This window comes from Arvicanthis niloticus, chromosome 4 (assembly GCF_011762505.2).
Source record: "Arvicanthis niloticus isolate mArvNil1 chromosome 4, mArvNil1.pat.X, whole genome shotgun sequence".
Classification (NCBI taxonomy): domain Eukaryota; kingdom Metazoa; phylum Chordata; class Mammalia; order Rodentia; family Muridae; genus Arvicanthis; species Arvicanthis niloticus.
In genome coordinates this window covers 41,695,610-41,713,005 of record NC_047661.1, presented here as the reverse complement: position 1 = coordinate 41,713,005, position 17,396 = coordinate 41,695,610, and the positions used below count along the sequence as shown (strand labels likewise).

The 17,396-nt window shown below is 44.5% G+C and overlaps 1 protein-coding gene across 1 annotated transcript; it reads left to right on the top strand.

Annotated features, from left to right (window-relative positions):
* Positions 1-605: 605 nt before the first annotated feature.
* Positions 606-17,030, top strand: Siah2 (siah E3 ubiquitin protein ligase 2). The gene is made up of 2 exons (XM_034501440.2): positions 606-1,604; positions 16,396-17,030. The coding sequence occupies exons 1-2, from the start codon at positions 1,185-1,187 to the stop codon at positions 16,951-16,953; spliced, it is 978 nt and encodes a 325-aa protein (XP_034357331.1). The 5' UTR covers positions 606-1,184; the 3' UTR covers positions 16,954-17,030.
* Positions 17,031-17,396: the final 366 nt, after the last annotated feature.

Sequence of the window (17,396 nt, the reverse complement as noted above, 5' to 3'; positions counted from 1 at the left end):
GGTGTACAGAGAAGACTCAGGAGGAATCCAGCACCAATCTTGTCAAGCTGAGGGGTGGTAACAGGTACCGTTGACCTCACTCATTTCATTCCTCTCAAAGCTCCCAGGTAAGCTTCAAAGCCGAAGGCTTAGCCCAAAGCTAGACTCTGGCACTAGAGGGCCTCCTGTCATTTTGGACCTCACAAACCCAACCCACGTGTATGGTATTCCTCGGAGATTTTCATTCTCCGTTGAGCCACAGATGTTCAAGAGGTCCAGGTTCTCTCAATCGGAGGCAGCTAGTTCCAAGAAGCTTTCGCCAGTGAGCTTTTGAAGGAAAACGGCGTTTATCTCCTAGCCTTAAGGGCAGGACCCCTGAAGGGTCCACCCTCGTCCCTAACTGCCCGACCACACCCAAGGCCTTCGCGCGGCTCCCGCCCCACTCCGGGTCCCGCCCCCGCGTGTCAAGCTACCGGCCGAGTAGCTAGATCGCAAGCTTCTCCAGAGCGTCAATGACTCAACCCTAAAAGAAACGTGGGGATTCCGAGCCCCGCCCCGGCCCCGCCCCCGGCCCCGCCCCGCCCCCGGCGCACTCGCGCGCGCGGTCCACGCCCACGCCGGGCCAGCAGTTGCCCTTCTGGCTGGAGTCCGGTGCGCGTTGGCGTAGGTCCCCAGGGACGCGTCGGAAGACTTCGCTACGTCCTCTCCCTGGGCTGTCGGCTTCCGCAACCGCCGAGAAGCGACCCCGCGCGGCGGCGACCAACAGATTCAAGTGTTCCCAGCAGGAAACCGCTCGGGCGCTGCCAGCCGGGCCGGGCGGAGCTGCGCGGACCACAGGGTGGCTCTGCCAGTCCCAGAGTGCCGGGTCGGCCGCACACGTGTCTTAGCGTCACGTCCGCGCGCGCCCCCGGGGCTTGCGTCAGCTGCCGCTCCTGAAGCGGGTGGGCCAGGGCTCTGCGCACCAGAACGCCGCCGGAGGAGGGCACCGCACGGCCGCGAGAGCGCAGACTACTCCGGGCGCCGCCGAGAGGATCGGCGCGGTCCGGTCCCCGCCCTCCCGGTGCCGATTGGGTCAGCGCCGGGTCCCTGGGCTGGGCGCCGTGGCGTTGCCCCGGAGCCCGCCACCCGCGGGGCGCGCACCGCCTTAACCCGGGCGGCCCCGCGGCAGGCAGACGCCCGCAGGTCCATGGTGGGCTCGGAGCGCGATGAGCCGCCCGTCCTCCACCGGCCCCAGCGCTAACAAACCCTGCAGCAAGCAGCCGCCGCCGCCTCAGACCCCGCACGCCCCGTCCCCGGCTGCTCCCCCGGCTGCCGCCACCATCTCGGCTACGGGCCCCGGCTCGTCCGCGGTGCCCGCCGCGGCAGCGGTGATCTCAGGCCCCGGCGCCGGCGGCGGGGCCGGCCCGGTGTCCCCGCAGCACCACGAGCTGACCTCGCTCTTCGAGTGCCCGGTCTGCTTTGACTATGTCCTGCCCCCCATTCTGCAGTGCCAGGCCGGGCACCTGGTGTGTAACCAATGCCGCCAGAAGTTGAGCTGCTGCCCGACGTGCAGGGGCGCCCTAACGCCCAGCATCAGGAACCTGGCTATGGAGAAGGTCGCCTCGGCAGTTCTGTTTCCCTGTAAGGTAAGACCAGCTACCATCCGCAAATCTGGAAAGGAACCTTTCCAGAGTCCAGGTGCCCTCCAGCGCACTTGAAGGCTCTAAGAGGCTAATAGCAGCATCTCACTAGTCAGTCTCTCTCTCTCTCTCTCTCTCTCTCTCTCTCTCTCTCTCTCTCTCTCTCTCTCTCTCTCTCTCTCTCTCTCTCTCTCTCTCTCTCTCGTGTGTGTGTGTGTTTACGTGTACACCTTGTCCATTGTTTCCGGGCCCACCTGTCCATTTTGGGAACTAGCAACTATGGCTGATGTTTACCAGAGCACTAACTGGATGACTTGGCACTTGCTGACGGTTTAGAAGCATCCCAGCTCTCCCAACCAAGTGCGGCCGCGTCCCCTGCAGGATGTGCTCAGTAAGGCTACACAGCTTAACTAAAACGTGGACAGGGAAGCTGGCCGTGGAGATTGTGGAGGAAGGAAACGGACAGTTTCCAGCACTAAGCTTGGCAGGAATGGTCATGCCGGAGATCTGGGAGCTCTTGAGAGTGTGCTTACAAAGGGGAAGCGGATACTGCTTGCTACACTCGGGGAAGGAGAAAACCCTGCAAGCCACGCCTTCTTCTCTCAGCTTCCCAGGCTTCGGGAGGACTCCGAAGTTGTAGCTGCTGTTTTTTGTTTGGTTGGTTTTTTGGTTTTTGTTTTGTTTTGTTTTTGTTTTTTTTAACTAAGTGTGACGAACTCGAGTACACTAGGACTCAACGAGGACACTCAAGGAGAATTCTTAGTGCCAGCATTTTATTTAAAGAGTTACCTGTGCTCCTGGGAGGGGGGGGGGGGCGGGGGGAGGGGGGGAAGCAAACCACAAGCCAAAGTCCAAGCTCTCATTTGCTTGTCTCCACCTGTTTGTTTAGGGCCTATATTTACGTCCTCACAGCTAAAGTAATAGAATCATTAATGTCGATCTCTGAAGGCTTTTTTAAAAATACCCACAAAGAGATAATGTTTTTTTTTCCTCTGACAACCAGCTTTACAAATTAATATCCTCACCTGTTTCATGTCTGAAACTTGACTTGATCTCCTGTATTTTAAATGACTGATAGGATTACATTGTGTGGTTATACTTTAACATCCTGTTGCCAACACTGAAACCCCTACAAAAATCCTCACACTCTCATTTATATGCCCCTTTCTAATCTAGACCTCTGCCAAGGAAGTGGGAATAATGTTACTATTTCTGAGGGTTTTTTTTTTAATGAAAGTAATTGTTCTACCTGAGACTGTTTTAAGTTGTCTTGCCTATCTCCTCAGTGGTCATTAGCTTTTAGGGCAAGAGCTGTTTTAAATTAAAAACAGCTCACTGGAGATTTTCATTTTAACCTCCAGAGTCAAGTCAGTAAAATGAGTGAGTTACTTAGGTCTTCTGCCCAGCTACAAAGCCAGTTAAAATAGTTTATTCAAATAAGGGTTTAAATGAGGGGTTAGGATATATGGTCACCTTATTAAATTGCTTGCCTTTAGCCCCACCCCTGGTACTACTTACTAATTCACTCAGCTCAGGTGCTACATCTGTGCAATTTGGGTAAAATATTTTCACACCTCCCTTTTATTGAAAGTAGATTTTCCCCCTCCTGTAATACAACCTAATTACAGTTTCCCCTCCCTCTGCTCCTCCCAGTTCCTTCCCACCTCCCCTTCCATCCTGATCCATTCCCTTTCTGTCTGTCATTTAAAAAGAACAAGCTTCTACAGGATGGTAACAATAAGATAAAGACCAGGAGAAAGCACAAGAATCAGAGACCCACTGGTTCTCACATTCTGGAAGCCATAATGTATACCCAGAGGACCCTGTGCAGAGGTCCTACAGGCCCTGTGCATGCTGTGTGTCAGTGTGTGTCCTCCATCACTGTGGGTCACTCAGGATGAACTCTTTCTAGTTCTCTTTACCTGCAAACTGCATTCTTCTTAATGACTGAGTAATACTCCATTGTGTAAATGTCCCACGTGGACATATCCATTCTTCTTTAGAGAGACATCTAGGAATTATGAATAGAGGAACAATGAACATGTCTGTCACTGTGGTAAGAGGAAGCACCCTTTGGATATGTGCCCAAGAGTGGTAGAGCTGAGTCTTGGGGTCAATTCCCATCTTCCTGAGGAACCACCACACTGATTTCCATAGTGACTATATAAATTTGCACTCCTCCCAGAGTGAATGGGTGTTTCTCTTATTTCATATCCTCCCCAGCATGAGCTGTCTCTTGTGTTATTGAATAACTCAGCCATTTTGACAGGCAGAAAATAGAATCTCAAAGTCATTTTGATTTATATTTCTCAGATGGCTAAGGGTGCCAAACATTTCTTCAGGTGTTTCTCTGCCATTTAAGTTTCCCCTGTTGAGAATTCTCTGTTTAGATCTATATTCTATTTTTTAATTGGATTATTTGGTTTGTCGATACCTAGTTTATTGAGTTCTTATATATTTTGGTATTAGCCCTCTGTCAGGTGTGGAGTTGGTGAAAATCTTTTCCTGCTCTGTAGGCTGGTGTTCTGTCTGAATGATGGTGTCCTTTGCTTTACAGAAGCTTTTCAGTTTCGTGGGTTGATCTTAGTACCCATGTTAATGGTGTTCTGTTCGGAAATACTTTTCCTGTGTCAATGAGTTCAAGGCTATTCCCACTTTCTCTTCTGTCAGATTCAGTGTATGTGGTTTCGTGTTGAGGTCTTTGATACAGCTAGAGTAGAGTTTTGTGTGGGGTGACAAATATTGATCTATTTGGAGTCTTCTACACACAGATATCAAGTTGGACCAGCACCATTTGTTGAAGATGCTGTCTCTTTTTGCAGTGTGAACTTCTGGTTTCTTTATCAAAAATTAAATGTCCATAGGTGTGTGTGTTTACATGAGTTTGCAGTTTCATCCATTGATGAGTCTCTGTTTTGTGCCAGTGCTGGTCTGTTTTTATTAGATAGCTCTGTAGCACAACTTGAACTTGGGAATGATGAGACCCCTCAGCAGTTCTTTTATTGTTCAGGATTATTTTAGCTATCTTGGGTTTGTTTATTTGTGTTTCAATAGGAAGCTGAGAATTTTCCTTTTAAGATCTGTGAAGAATTGGAATTTTGATGGGGATTGCATTAAATCTGTAGATTGCTTTGGTAAGATGGCTGTTTTTACTGTTTTCTACCAATCCACGAGCATGAGAGATCTTTCCATCTTCTGGTACCTTCTTCAGTTTCTTTCTTTAGTGCCTTAAAGTTTTTATCAGACAACTCTTTCATTTGCTTGGTTAGAGTTACCCCAAGATATTTTATATTATTTGATGCTATTGTGAAAAATACTATTTCTCTGATTTTTTTTCTCAGTCTGTCATTCATATATAGATTTTTGTGAGTTAACTTTGTATCCAGCTACTTTGCTGAAACTGTTTATTGGCTGTAGAAGGTTTCCTGGTGAAATTTTTTGGGTTACTTAACATATACTCTCATATCATCTGCAAATAAAGAGTACATGCAGAGTACTTTTCTCAGTCTGGTTTTTAAAAGCACAGTTGGGCCAAGCTTAGGGCTACTTTTGTGTGTGCATATCTATGGTGTTTATAAAACTGGAGTGTGTATCCCTTACATTTGATTAAGCAGTAATCCAAACTATTTAAGCAAGCTAGCTCAGCCACTTGGTGTGGGAAAGCCAAATTTGGATGATGTGTACTTAACTGCAGCAAGCAAAACTCTTTACTGGAAATGAGAAACATTAAGGAATAAGGTCTGTGTACTTAGCTCAGGTGATCCAGCTCAGTTTAGGGCTGCTCTCTTTGTAGGGGCTTAAGCTCCTCAGCCTCTCTAGAACAGTGATTCTCAACCTGGGGTCAAACCAGCATCACCTGAAAACACAAGTATTTACATTATGATTCATAGCAGTAGCTAAATTACAGTTATAAAATAGCAACTAAATAAATTTATGGGAGGGGGTCACCACAACATGAGTGAAGGATTAAAGGGTCATTTAAGGGTCACAGCTTTAGGGAGGTTGAGAAAAACAACAGGCTTCCCCAGCCCCTGAGGCTATATATGTCAGTTACCTTTCTTCCTTTCACTAGTCCCTGGGAGTATTTAGATAGTTTGTCTCAACTGTATTACTTGGGGCCACTCCTTTAAAGTGTCAGCTAGGTTGTCTGACTTTTTAACAAAGCAACATTGTTACAGTCTGACCTCAGAAAAGAAAGCTGAGGCTTTCAAGTTCAGTGATGATTTGCAGTCACATTCCAGGAACTTTCAAAGACGATAAATAAAAATGGAAAACATGTCATAGGATGATATAAGAAGACTAGAGAGGTTTAGTATTTCCTACAGTGTGTTGGAGCAGCATAGTCAGACTCCTTATCACAAAAACAAACCAAAGGGCAACCTTTTACTCATTCGTAAGAGCTGGGAATGTGGAGACAGCCATGCCAGGCATTCATAGGCGGGAAAAAAAGAGAAAACCTAGAAACTGGACTTTGATGTCAAATCTTAACCCCTGATCCCTCCCTGATTCGCTCACCTTTGGCCAAATTCAAACATAAAGTCAGCAGCACTAATAGGCCAAACTATCCATATCTACATGCCAAATTCCTACAGCTTTAGGGACAGCCTTTGGTTGGTTGGTTCTGTTTTAGGCAGTGTTTACTGAGCTAGATTCTCTGCATACTCAATTTGGAAGTCTGACAGCTATAGAAAGAGCATCTTGTGTATTGTATGGACGTATCACCTGTCAATTAAAAAGCATATGGCCTATGACTTAAGCAGAAAATAGAAGGTAGGCCATCAGGGCAAAAGAATAATTCTGGAATAGAGCAAGGTGGAAAATCAATGTACCTGAGCAGAAGTGAAGGGATGAACACATGGTGCCTGAGCACAGGTAACCAGCCATGTGGCACTGTAGGTTAAAATAATTGGGTTGTGTAAGTTCTAATCTAGTCAGACTAGAGCCTAGCTATATGGCCAAGGTATTTGTAAATATATTTTGAATCTGAGTCTTATTTCTGGAAGCATGGGGCTGGTAGAAAGAACCGAACTTAGCTCCACAGACAGCCCTGGCAGTGATTTTGTAAGTTGCTTTCTTTAGATCTTTGTTTTCTAAGGGGCATTCATACTGCTCAGTGATAGAATGTAACTGTTGTCCCAGTAGCTAGTTGACTTCAGTACAAAGTGATTCATTTTTAGCCCTTGGGGTCTTTAGAAGCAGTGCTAGGAGTAAATGATAACACCAGAGATTTTTCTTGCCCTAAAATTCTAGAATCTGCTAAGTGGTCATGGGAACAAACTCCCTAGAGAGAAGGCAGAAGAGTCAGGTTCTCAGAAGGCCTAGCTGTGGTCTGGGCAGGAACCTCCCTGAGCCAATTAGCTCATCTATTATAATGAATAGAGAGACTTTCTACGTGGAGGTCTATCTTAAGATCAAATTTAAAAGGCCATAGAAGGCCCTTCCTCACCAGTGCAAATAGAGGCCCACTGGTGCTGCGACAAGGAAGGCCACTAGCAAAAAGTACTTATAAAGATTTCTTCTTACTCACACAAATTCTCCCATGAATCGTTGTCTTCAGAAGCTGTCTGTGCTGTCTTCACAATTGCCTGAAATTGGCCATGTTAGCCCAGAGACTTAGAATATTACACAAAGAACCAGAACTCACATCCATTACTCCAAGGTTCATTCAGTACTTTAAAGAACAAAGTACAGCTTCTGAATGTCAAGTGGAATTGAAGGCCAGAAAATTGCAAAGCAATACTAAAGTTGAGCGTTGATGTAATTGACCAAAGGGTTACCCCGATCATGACCTGGAACTGGAGTCAACTGCCACTAAAGTTGATCCTTCCTACAAACAGACTAGAGGCCAGCTAAAAAGTATGGCGCGTCTGGCCTAGAAAGTACCAGTCTGAGATTCAGCTGGAGTCTCTTTTGTTCTTTATAGCTCTTTCTTGTAAGCCCCATTCAGTGCATCATATTCAGTGCTTCATACAATCGGTGTGATTGTATGAAGGCCAGGCTTAGTAGCACTGCTTATTCAAACATGTAAGGCCTTCACTCAGGAGAGGCACAAGATGGGTGTACAGTTGATCACCTGAATGCCAGCACCCACCACCAGCAAATACTGCTGGAGATATGTGATTACACCTTGGATATTAGAGTGACTTTCCATTTTGCACATCCAGAAAAGGAAACTAGAGCTGTTTTCCTGGTTAAATATGTCTTCATCCTTCAGGTCTTATTGTAGCTCCTGAAATTTACCTGTTGTGCTCTGTTACCTTTGCATCAATCACCTATCCTTTTCCTTTAGTTCCTGGGTAGTTACCCAACTATTGTTGTCACCTTTCACTTCCAGTTGGGTAAAGATTTTTTTATGGAATGTTCTTTTAGACTATTCAGTATCTATGGGGTAAGGAGTTACCATAGAGATAGAATAGACAGGATTCCTGTGGGAAACATGAGGGTTTATGCCCTTTTTTAAAACCTTGGGTGAACAAAGGCGCTGTCTTTGGTCCCTGCTACCGGTAGGCTCCTTGGCTGTGATAGATTTAAGAGCAGGTCCCAATCAAACCTTCTGGTTTACATCTTCACTCTATTCCCACTGTGGCTGGCTCCTCTAGGCCCCAGTGGCTCATTTGTAAAATAGGGTGATGTTGGGTTTGGTAGTAATAATTCAGGCAAAATGTCTCGCACTGCCCTGGCACTAAATAAATGCACAGTTAATTAGAAACTCTCAGGAAGCAAATGATGAGGGTAGTGTCACTACAGGCAGGCATCAACGTGAGAAAGAAAAGAGAGTCATTCTTACTTCCTCCCACACGTTCTCTCAGTGGGCTTCCCTCCCGAACGCCTGGTGGTATAAGGCCATCTTGAGTTTTCTAGAGCCAGGTGATATGGCCCTGACATTAGTCATTGGTGTTTCAGGGATAAGACTTTTTTCATTCTTCTCATTTCTGTAATCTATTTTTCTCTCCTTTCCTTCCTTCCTCCTTCCTTACCTTCCTTTTTTAATTGAGAAAAATAAGGCCATGTTATATATCCCATGCTGTCTCAAACCCATGATCCTCTTGCCTCAGTCTCCTGAGGTGGTGGGCATGTGCCATTGTTGGGAGGATCTGGAATCTTTTAAAGCCTCATTTGGTTAGGGATCACTTTTAAGCATATATATTTTATTTTACATATCTTACTTTACACATTTTAAGTTATAACTTTTATTTACATTTTTATTCAGAGGAAACACAATGTTCCTTTTAAATGTATGATGGAACAGGAAATGATATAAAATCAAAGTGCCCCATAAGCCCTAAAAAGAACCATGATTCTATTTTAAATTTTCTTGCAAACATGCCTGTAATATACTGGTTTCATTCACTCACACCTCTCCCACCAAGAAAAAGCAGGGAAAATGAGAAGTACAAATTTTCATGCTGTTTCTTGGCTTTCAGATCTTGCACATCTGCTTTTCTATACTGATACATGTTCTTTGAGGTCATGTTCACTGGCTGCCCAGAACTGCAGCTCCCCAACAGCACCAGAACTGTTCAGTCAGGTTCCTGTTAGTAGTCATTTTAAATTTTGTTTTCTTGCAGTGACTATCTTTTGATTATTACTAACCCGAATCCTTGGGTATAAGATGACCACTTCCTAAGGATGCTATTTCTGGGGTTTCTATAGGGGACAAGTCTTACATGGCAAGGCCAAAGTAGTTCAGACTTTGAGATATATTTGCAGTTCCATTTCTACTCAGCATCTTTCACTGGGTGTTGTCCTTTATGGCCTCAATGTTGCTAAAGATTCAGTGCCTCCCTGAAGTAAACTCAGGCCTGAGCTGGTTGCTGCTTGTGACCCACTTAATTTTAACCACCCCAGTCTTGTCTGACATTTGGCCCTATGGCCCCAGGTCATTCCCCCTGAGTGACCCACCTATCTGCCCCACCTGCCCTGCCCCCCTTCACATTCCTTGAGTCCAGTGGTAGAGGCAGATAGGCAGCAGAACAGCAATGCCCTTCTGAAACAGGAGCACAGGGGTCGTAGCAGGAGCATACACTTTTGCGCCTAAAGACAGAAGGGGTAGAAGGTCATCACATGGACTCGGGAAGCCAGCTGGAGAAAAAGGCTTCCCTCCCTTTAGATGCCTGACAGGTGTATTGTCTCCCAGTATCCTCCTAACTTGTGAAAGTGATAACATGCAATTAGCACCCTCATTAGTAATACATTCTCTTGGCCTTGTCAGTTTGGACAACATTGGCTTCAGTCTGAAGCAGTGACTTTCTTCTCACAGTTTTCTTTATTCTCTCTGCCTGGCTGAGAGGCTGGGATCCCCTTTCCACTGCAGACTCAAGCACTGGGTCTGGGAGGAATGACTGAGATCAGAGGCGTTCCCTGCCAAGGTTGCCAGACCGAGTTCACAATGCCTAGTTAAATTTGAGCTTTGATTAAGCAACAGATTAATTTTGGAAGAAGCTATAAGTATATTAATTTTTAAAAACCTATCTGAAAGATATACTGGGCACCTTGTATATTATTTATTTATCTGACAACCCTACCAATTCGTTTGATGAATATGATTGAAAAGCCCAGTAAGGGAGAATCACTATTTAAGGCTTGTCAATGTTGTAGATATTATTGTACAGGTGGGAAACTGGGCATTGCAGGGAAAGCACTTATTGAAAGGGGGAAGGCATGTTGCTAGTAGCATGGCAGAAAGCCTTTGACTCTGGTAGTTTGTTACCAGTGACAGTGTGTACTTGCTTGCTGACTGCCTGTGGACAGATGAGAAACACACCATCAGAAATCAACTTTTGCTCTAGAATTAAAAATGAACTATTGCTAGCCCAAAGAGTTTACAAGGCCACATGTTCCCTCTCTCCATTACAGAATGTTCTTAGATCTCTGAGATAGTAATTACCCCCAAAGTTTTCCATCAACACACCATTTGGTAAGAAAGCTATTTGTAGTATGTGGTCTATTTTGTCTTAGGAACAAAAGATGGATTTGTGAACTGAAGATTTAAATTAGAACGACCTTCTCTAAACAAACTGTCACATTACCAGCATATTAGTCTCAGCAGTGTTTGATGACAGTGTGTGGCAGTTCTGGGGCTGGGTAATAGTGTCTTCTCATTTATTATCTGTAAAACCATGACTGCCCTGCTGGTTGATAATCAGGTCTTCACCCCTCTGCCTTGGGAGCAGAGGTGAGGAATTTACCATTGGAGTTGCAAGAAAATATGCTGGGATGTTTAAAGGAAGAATTAACCAGATACAGAATGAGTGACTTAACTTTATCCCGCTGTTCAAGGGTTAACTCGAAAAGTACACACTTTTTCATTGTTAATCACATTAACAGGCTCAAGGTCAGATGGTCGAAAATATTTCACCAATGATTGTAAATCTATTTGAAGAGAAGGACAGCCAAGTCTGTGGGACATTTCAGAAGTTGTCAACACCTCACTCTAGTTGTTCATATAAATGAAATATGTAAAATATCTTTACCAGAAAATGATAGAAAAACCCTATAATTCTGATATTTAAAAATATGAACATTTTTCTTACATGATCTGAAACTACTGAGTCCCTCTTTAATACTAAAACCTACAGTAAGATTTCCAGTTAAAGTAAAATTAGCATGGTGTGAGACTGTCTATCATCTGCAAATAAACCTAATATTTATTCATTTGTCTATAAGTACCGGGTAGACAAGGTGCAGGTAATAAAATCAGTAAATCAGAGCTTAAACAAAATTATTAGGACTATAAAAAATGGGCAGTAATCTATGATCACTTGCTGGTATCTGGGGAGCAGAGAAACATTTTAATCACATACACACAAAAGTTAATTTGAATTGCTAGAAGGCTTTGTTTTTAAAGAAGAAAAATTAATGACTTATTTTTGTTTTATGTGTATTGGTGTTTTGCCTGCATGTGTATCTGTGAGATGGTGCCAGATCCCCTGAAACTGGAGTTACAGACAGTTGTGAGATACCCTGTGGGTGCTGGAAAGTGAACCTGGGTCTTCTGGAAGAGCAACCAATGCTCTTAATCACTAAACTATCCCTCTATCCCCTAGAAGTCTGGTTTTTTAAGGTTATTTTGAGGCTGGACATGTAGTTCAAGAGTGTATTGTTTGCCTTATATGCACAAGGTCCTAGGTCCAGTCCCCAGTCCTGGTTAATGGTTAATTTTGATAAACCTAAGTCTTGCCATACTGAGTTTGTCATACTATAATAGGTTCACCTGAATTTCCATTTGAACAATCTGAAGAGTGCCAAGAAGAGAGACAGCAGCTAGGTAGTTCGATAGTTATCTGCTGATCGTTCGTGATAAATCACTCCATCCCTCCACACTTCACTCCATTTCTGGCACCCATTTAAGAAAATGGTGGCTCAAGCTAATTTCACTCTTGGAACTCACCTTTTAGATGGTGTCTTGGGATGCGATGGGCCTGTTTACTTAGTGGACAGTGCCACTGAAGTGGTCAGAAATGGCAAAGCTGTCCACACACCAGCAGTGACTTCCAACCTTGGAAGGATCAGTAGGTGATAGCAACACCATCACAGAAACTCTGACTTCCGTGAGGAACAGAGAAGCGTTGGCTTTTATAACAGTTCTGTCTTTGTTGCAAAACTATGTTGCTTCACAAAAATGAGTCCCACAAAACCCTGAGTAAAAGAGAAATGAATAACTTTGGTTTATTTCCATGTAGATGTTATATGCTAGGAAAACACGAGGAGACGGTTCAGTTCATTTATTCAACCAACTCTTTATAAGACACTTTTATCCTTTAAAATGTAAATGTGCTAACATTTCTCCTGGGTTCCTTTATGCATTTTTAGTTTGGATGTGATTTAAGCATAGACAACAGTTGTGATATTAGTGTTAAAAAATATATATCCTTTATCCAGATTCTCTATTCCCTCCTCCCTGTGTGTTTTCATTTTGCTTTTACAACTCAGACCTATATTGTTAAACATTTGGATGTAAGCTGCAGGCACCCTGCCTGACCCCCAAATCTCTCCTTGTGTGTCTCTTAAAAAACAGGACATCTCCAGTAATCAGGAAACAAGACACAGCACAGACACTGTGCAGTGCACATGGAGAGCTCAGTGGTTGTCCTAGAAATGCACTATGCAGAGTGGGGACTTCCGGCCAGAGTTGTATTTAGCCATCACTGTGCATTTTATGATCATTACAGCTTATTTAGATTGGAGCAGAGTACTGTTTGCATTTGCTTACTCTGGAAAAGGTCATTTCTTGGAATTGATTCACATCCAACAGCAGAATATGGGTTTTATTTTATTTTATTTTATTTTATTTGGAAAGATACTCATTTGAGACACAGGCAGCTCTCCTGTTAATGAGTTTGAGCTATTTCCTTGGAGGTAAGCAGATGGAGGCAGGGCGTTTACCTTGTTATGCCCCAGAGGAACCAGCTTCTGCCATGGAGCTCCTGGTACCTCTGTTGTAGTGGGTGACCAACTGTTGGTGTTCAGTGTGTCATTCTGGAATTACACAGCATCAAGTTTAATGAAACAGATTAAATGACTCAGTCTAAACCTACCATAGCATACATTAGCAGTGTGCAGAGAGAAAGTATTTAGTGTATAGCCTCATTTTATAAACAAAGTGTTACTGTTTATTAGGTAAACAAATGTCTAGTGATCCAGATGCCTTGATGTCTCATTATACACATTTGTGTATGAAAGTTTGTATTTGTATATAAAAGGGTTTCTGCGACCCAAAGAGGGCAACCCTGCCTCAATTCCACCTTAAATACAGCCCTTAAACATCCTATCTGGGAAAGAATGGGAACTATTTACTGCTTTCTGCAAAGACTTAAACACAAAGCCGCAGGTTACACACAGCCTTTCAGAGGCAGAACGTGTTTGCACAGAACCTTCGAGTGGCAGCACCTGACAGGCTGCTGTAAAGATGTCCTAAGCGTGACAGTCCACATTTCTTTCTCCTCCTCCCCACGCTGGTTAGCCTTGAGCTGGGCCTCTCATGTCTCCTTCTTTTCTCTGTATTCCTTTCTTCTCTTTTCCTACTTCTTATTTAGAGAGGTTGGCTTAGAAATAACCTCCACCCTCTGGGGAAAATGAGCACATCTTTCCCAAAGGAGAAATATCATTTATAGCTGTGGGTGTGTCCCAGGACACACAAGCCTCTCTGCAAAGGAGCCCAGGGGCTCCTCTCAGCAGCATTTGGGTACAGCAGAGAACCAGGTCTGTAAATGGAAAGCCCTTTCAGCCCAGATGTCAGGAAGAGAATCATTTGCTTCAAATGGCCCTAGACCATTGAGCCATGGCTGTGTCAAGTGGATAGCATACGTAGCATGGATAAGCCAGACAAATGGGTGAGTTGACTTACACAGGCACCACAAAAACAAACAAACAAAGTTGGAATGTTTTCCTTTTGGAGATCATCTTTAATCCCGTTACCATAGAAATGGCCTCAGTGGTACCGAATTACCACAAAATAGATTGGTGTTGAAATTCAGCTGGTTTAAAAGAATCCGTAAAACACCCAAAGCTTTAAAAACATGTTTAAGTTAGTAGAGCCTGTAGTAAGTTCTTTCCAGAATGCCATTGTTCACATGAGTGCAAGGAAATGACTGCCTTATGTTTGTGACTTGAAGGGGTTACCCTGAAGAAGAGTTGCATGTGTAAAATCTAAGCATATAAACATTCCTGCCCAAGCAGGCAAGTTACCAAGTGATGCTGGTGCTATAAACATTTGTTGGCTCTGAGAGGTGGAGTAGTCTGGGGCTGTGGGGAAGAGGTTCAGAGGGTGCTATCCTGGATGCGCTGTGCCAGACTTTGCCTCATTCTTGGGCTTCATCCTGACAGCTAAGGTCAACAGCCCATTCTAAGCCATCTTCAGATCCAAACACTGAGCCAGGCTCTGAGACGTTCTTGCTATTTTTGTTGCGTTTATGTGTGCTTTAAAAACTCTGGACTGAAATGCCAGCCCCACCATCCACAGGAGGCTCTATGTCCTGCCCACACCCCGGCTTTAAAACAGTCCAGAGGGACTTCTTTGTGAGGCTTTGGAAAGTTGAGAGCACAGAATGTAAATAGAAATGGGTAAATCTGTTTCTTCTTCTGACGAAGACTTTTTTTTATCTGAACCTTAAAAATTAGTCTACAGTTCTGAAATATGAGCAAACAATTCTGTCAGGTAACACAGAAACACTTCAGCCAAGGTAATGGAGACATGAGGTTTTTTTGTTCTTTTGTTTTTTTGTTTTTTTTTTTTTTTTTTTTTCTTTCCTTGCTTGGTTTTGTTTGTTTGAAAAGGAGTTCTGTGTAATTCAGGAAGAGCCTGGATGAAACATGCAACCCTCTGTCTTAGCCTCCAGAGCAAAGGCATACTGACACGTACCCTCTTACCCACCCCTATCCCTACCCTCCGCCATGCTCTGTTTTTCTTGCAGTGTCTTTGAATTCCCTGTGGGGAGCAGCTGTTGTTGTCTTGTCTTCTATGTCCTGTGTGAAGATACTCAGGCCCTCCTGGTGGCTAGAAAGACATTCTGTAAGGATTGGAACTTGACCTGTGTTAAGTTTATAAGGGGATTATAAATCAGGGGGGGAGTGGGGAGAAGCAAAACCAGCTGTGAGCTTGGTGGTTGCTTTTTTATCTTAGGATCCTAGAAAGGTGGCCTGGTGCTGTCCCTTCTTTGGTGCCTGCAGGCTTGAATGGAGTAAGTGCAAGGAAGCTGGGCAGTCTGTCTGTCACCCTATGCTCCAGACAGAGGAGGCTAACTCCTCCTTTTACCTAAGGAGCAGTTGTCATTTCTTAATTTTTTTTTTTCCTGTGACCACAGTGCAGAGTGCTGGGTAGGTACCTGCTTCTGGATCGATCCTCCCTCTGGTAACTAGAGTTAACTATCATCATTCTTGTGAAGGTTGAGAGTGGAAATACTTCAGTTCCTTTTAGTATGGCCTTCTGCCATGATAGACATGATATATCTACTGAGAATTTCCTGAGAATGGGAAGGAAAAGAATGATTTTGTTCCTGTCCCAGTAAGGAAGCATCTAAACGTTCACCCAGCTCCTGCTTTCCCAGCCTGGAGTGAGGTCCCACAAGCCTCATCAGCAAGAAGTGTGTGCTTGACCACGAGGAAGCAATTTCAGGAGAACTTAGTGGGCTTTCAGGACCTTAACCTCTGCTAAGGTGCCAGTCCTGAATGTGATTCTTTAAAAACAAAATCCTGTAGGCACAGCACTTTGGGGGCAGTAAGGATAGAGGTGACAGCAAGACAATAAAAGAGGATCCCAGCCTCCTCCACCCAGGCTTAGCTGTGCTGGCAGTCAAGAACAGGGAACTACAAGGGAGCCTTGCCTACTAACTAGATGACCTGACATTAGTCTTAGGAAGGATTAGAGTGAAACTGTGCTGTCTTCAAAGTCATCTGTTTGCAGGAAAAGCCTAGAGATGATTCAGTGTTCCCTTGCTCACCCCACTTCCAAGCACTTGAATCAGGGCTTATCAAAAATGAGAAAAAGGGCCATGTTATCTCAGTAGTTTTGCTTGTCTGGTGGTATATGTAAAAGAACAATTAATCCTCATTGTTTACCACTGTTGAGATGGGCATCTAGAAAGCAGTGCACTGATTTTACACATGCACATGATGCTATTGACAATGAATAGAAACTAAGACTTATCTGGAATATTTGACTCTCCATGAACAAAGGTAGTTTAGATAAAGATAGAATTTGAGCCCAGGAAACCCATCTGGGTATGTATGCATAGATGCTGGCACCAAGGAGATTTTGAAAAGACTCCATGATGCAGTTTGTTGTCTTCTGTCTCTGCAGTATGCTACCACGGGCTGTTCCCTGACTCTACACCACACAGAGAAACCAGAGCATGAAGACATCTGTGAATACCGTCCTTATTCCTGCCCTTGTCCTGGTGCCTCCTGCAAGTGGCAGGGATCCCTGGAAGCAGTGATGTCCCATCTCATGCACGCTCACAAGAGTATCACTACCCTTCAGGGAGAGGACATAGTCTTCCTGGCTACAGACATTAACCTGCCGGGAGCTGTGGACTGGGTGATGATGCAGTCTTGTTTTGGCCACCACTTCATGCTGGTACTTGAGAAGCAAGAGAAGTACGAAGGTCACCAGCAGTTCTTCGCCATCGTCCTCCTCATCGGCACCCGGAAGCAAGCTGAGAACTTTGCCTACAGACTGGAGTTGAACGGGAACCGGAGGAGACTGACCTGGGAGGCCACACCCCGGTCCATTCACGATGGCGTGGCTGCAGCCATCATGAACAGTGACTGCCTTGTTTTTGACACAGCCATAGCACATCTCTTTGCAGATAATGGGAACCTTGGAATCAATGTCACGATATCTACATGCTGTCAGTGAGGCTCCAGGAGGCCCTCCTAACCCTGGGAAGTTATTTGGGCATATCGCTCTATGTTTAATAAAGTTTTTTTAATAGATGTTTTATTCAGTACGTCTTCCCAAGTCAGGACCCACAACTGTCCTATGTTTTACTTAAACAGCAGCTTCCTGTCTGTCGCTGATGGAACAAAGTTCACGGAACTGTGATAAGTGGGGTTGGCCTGTTAGTAATTTGGAGGTTGTCCTGTGATCTCAGATCAACTCTTGTCTATTTACGTCCTGAACAGCTCTTGACAGATTGCTGGGGGCTGCCTCCCCTGCCTCACCCTGAGCCAACAAAAGCACAGTGACTTTCATGAGATTCCCTTTATTTCTAGGAGGTATCAATTGCTTTAATACTGTTCAGGCTGGGTTTTTACACAGAATCACCTGTGGTACTAGTCTCCAGCACAGCTAGAGAATCA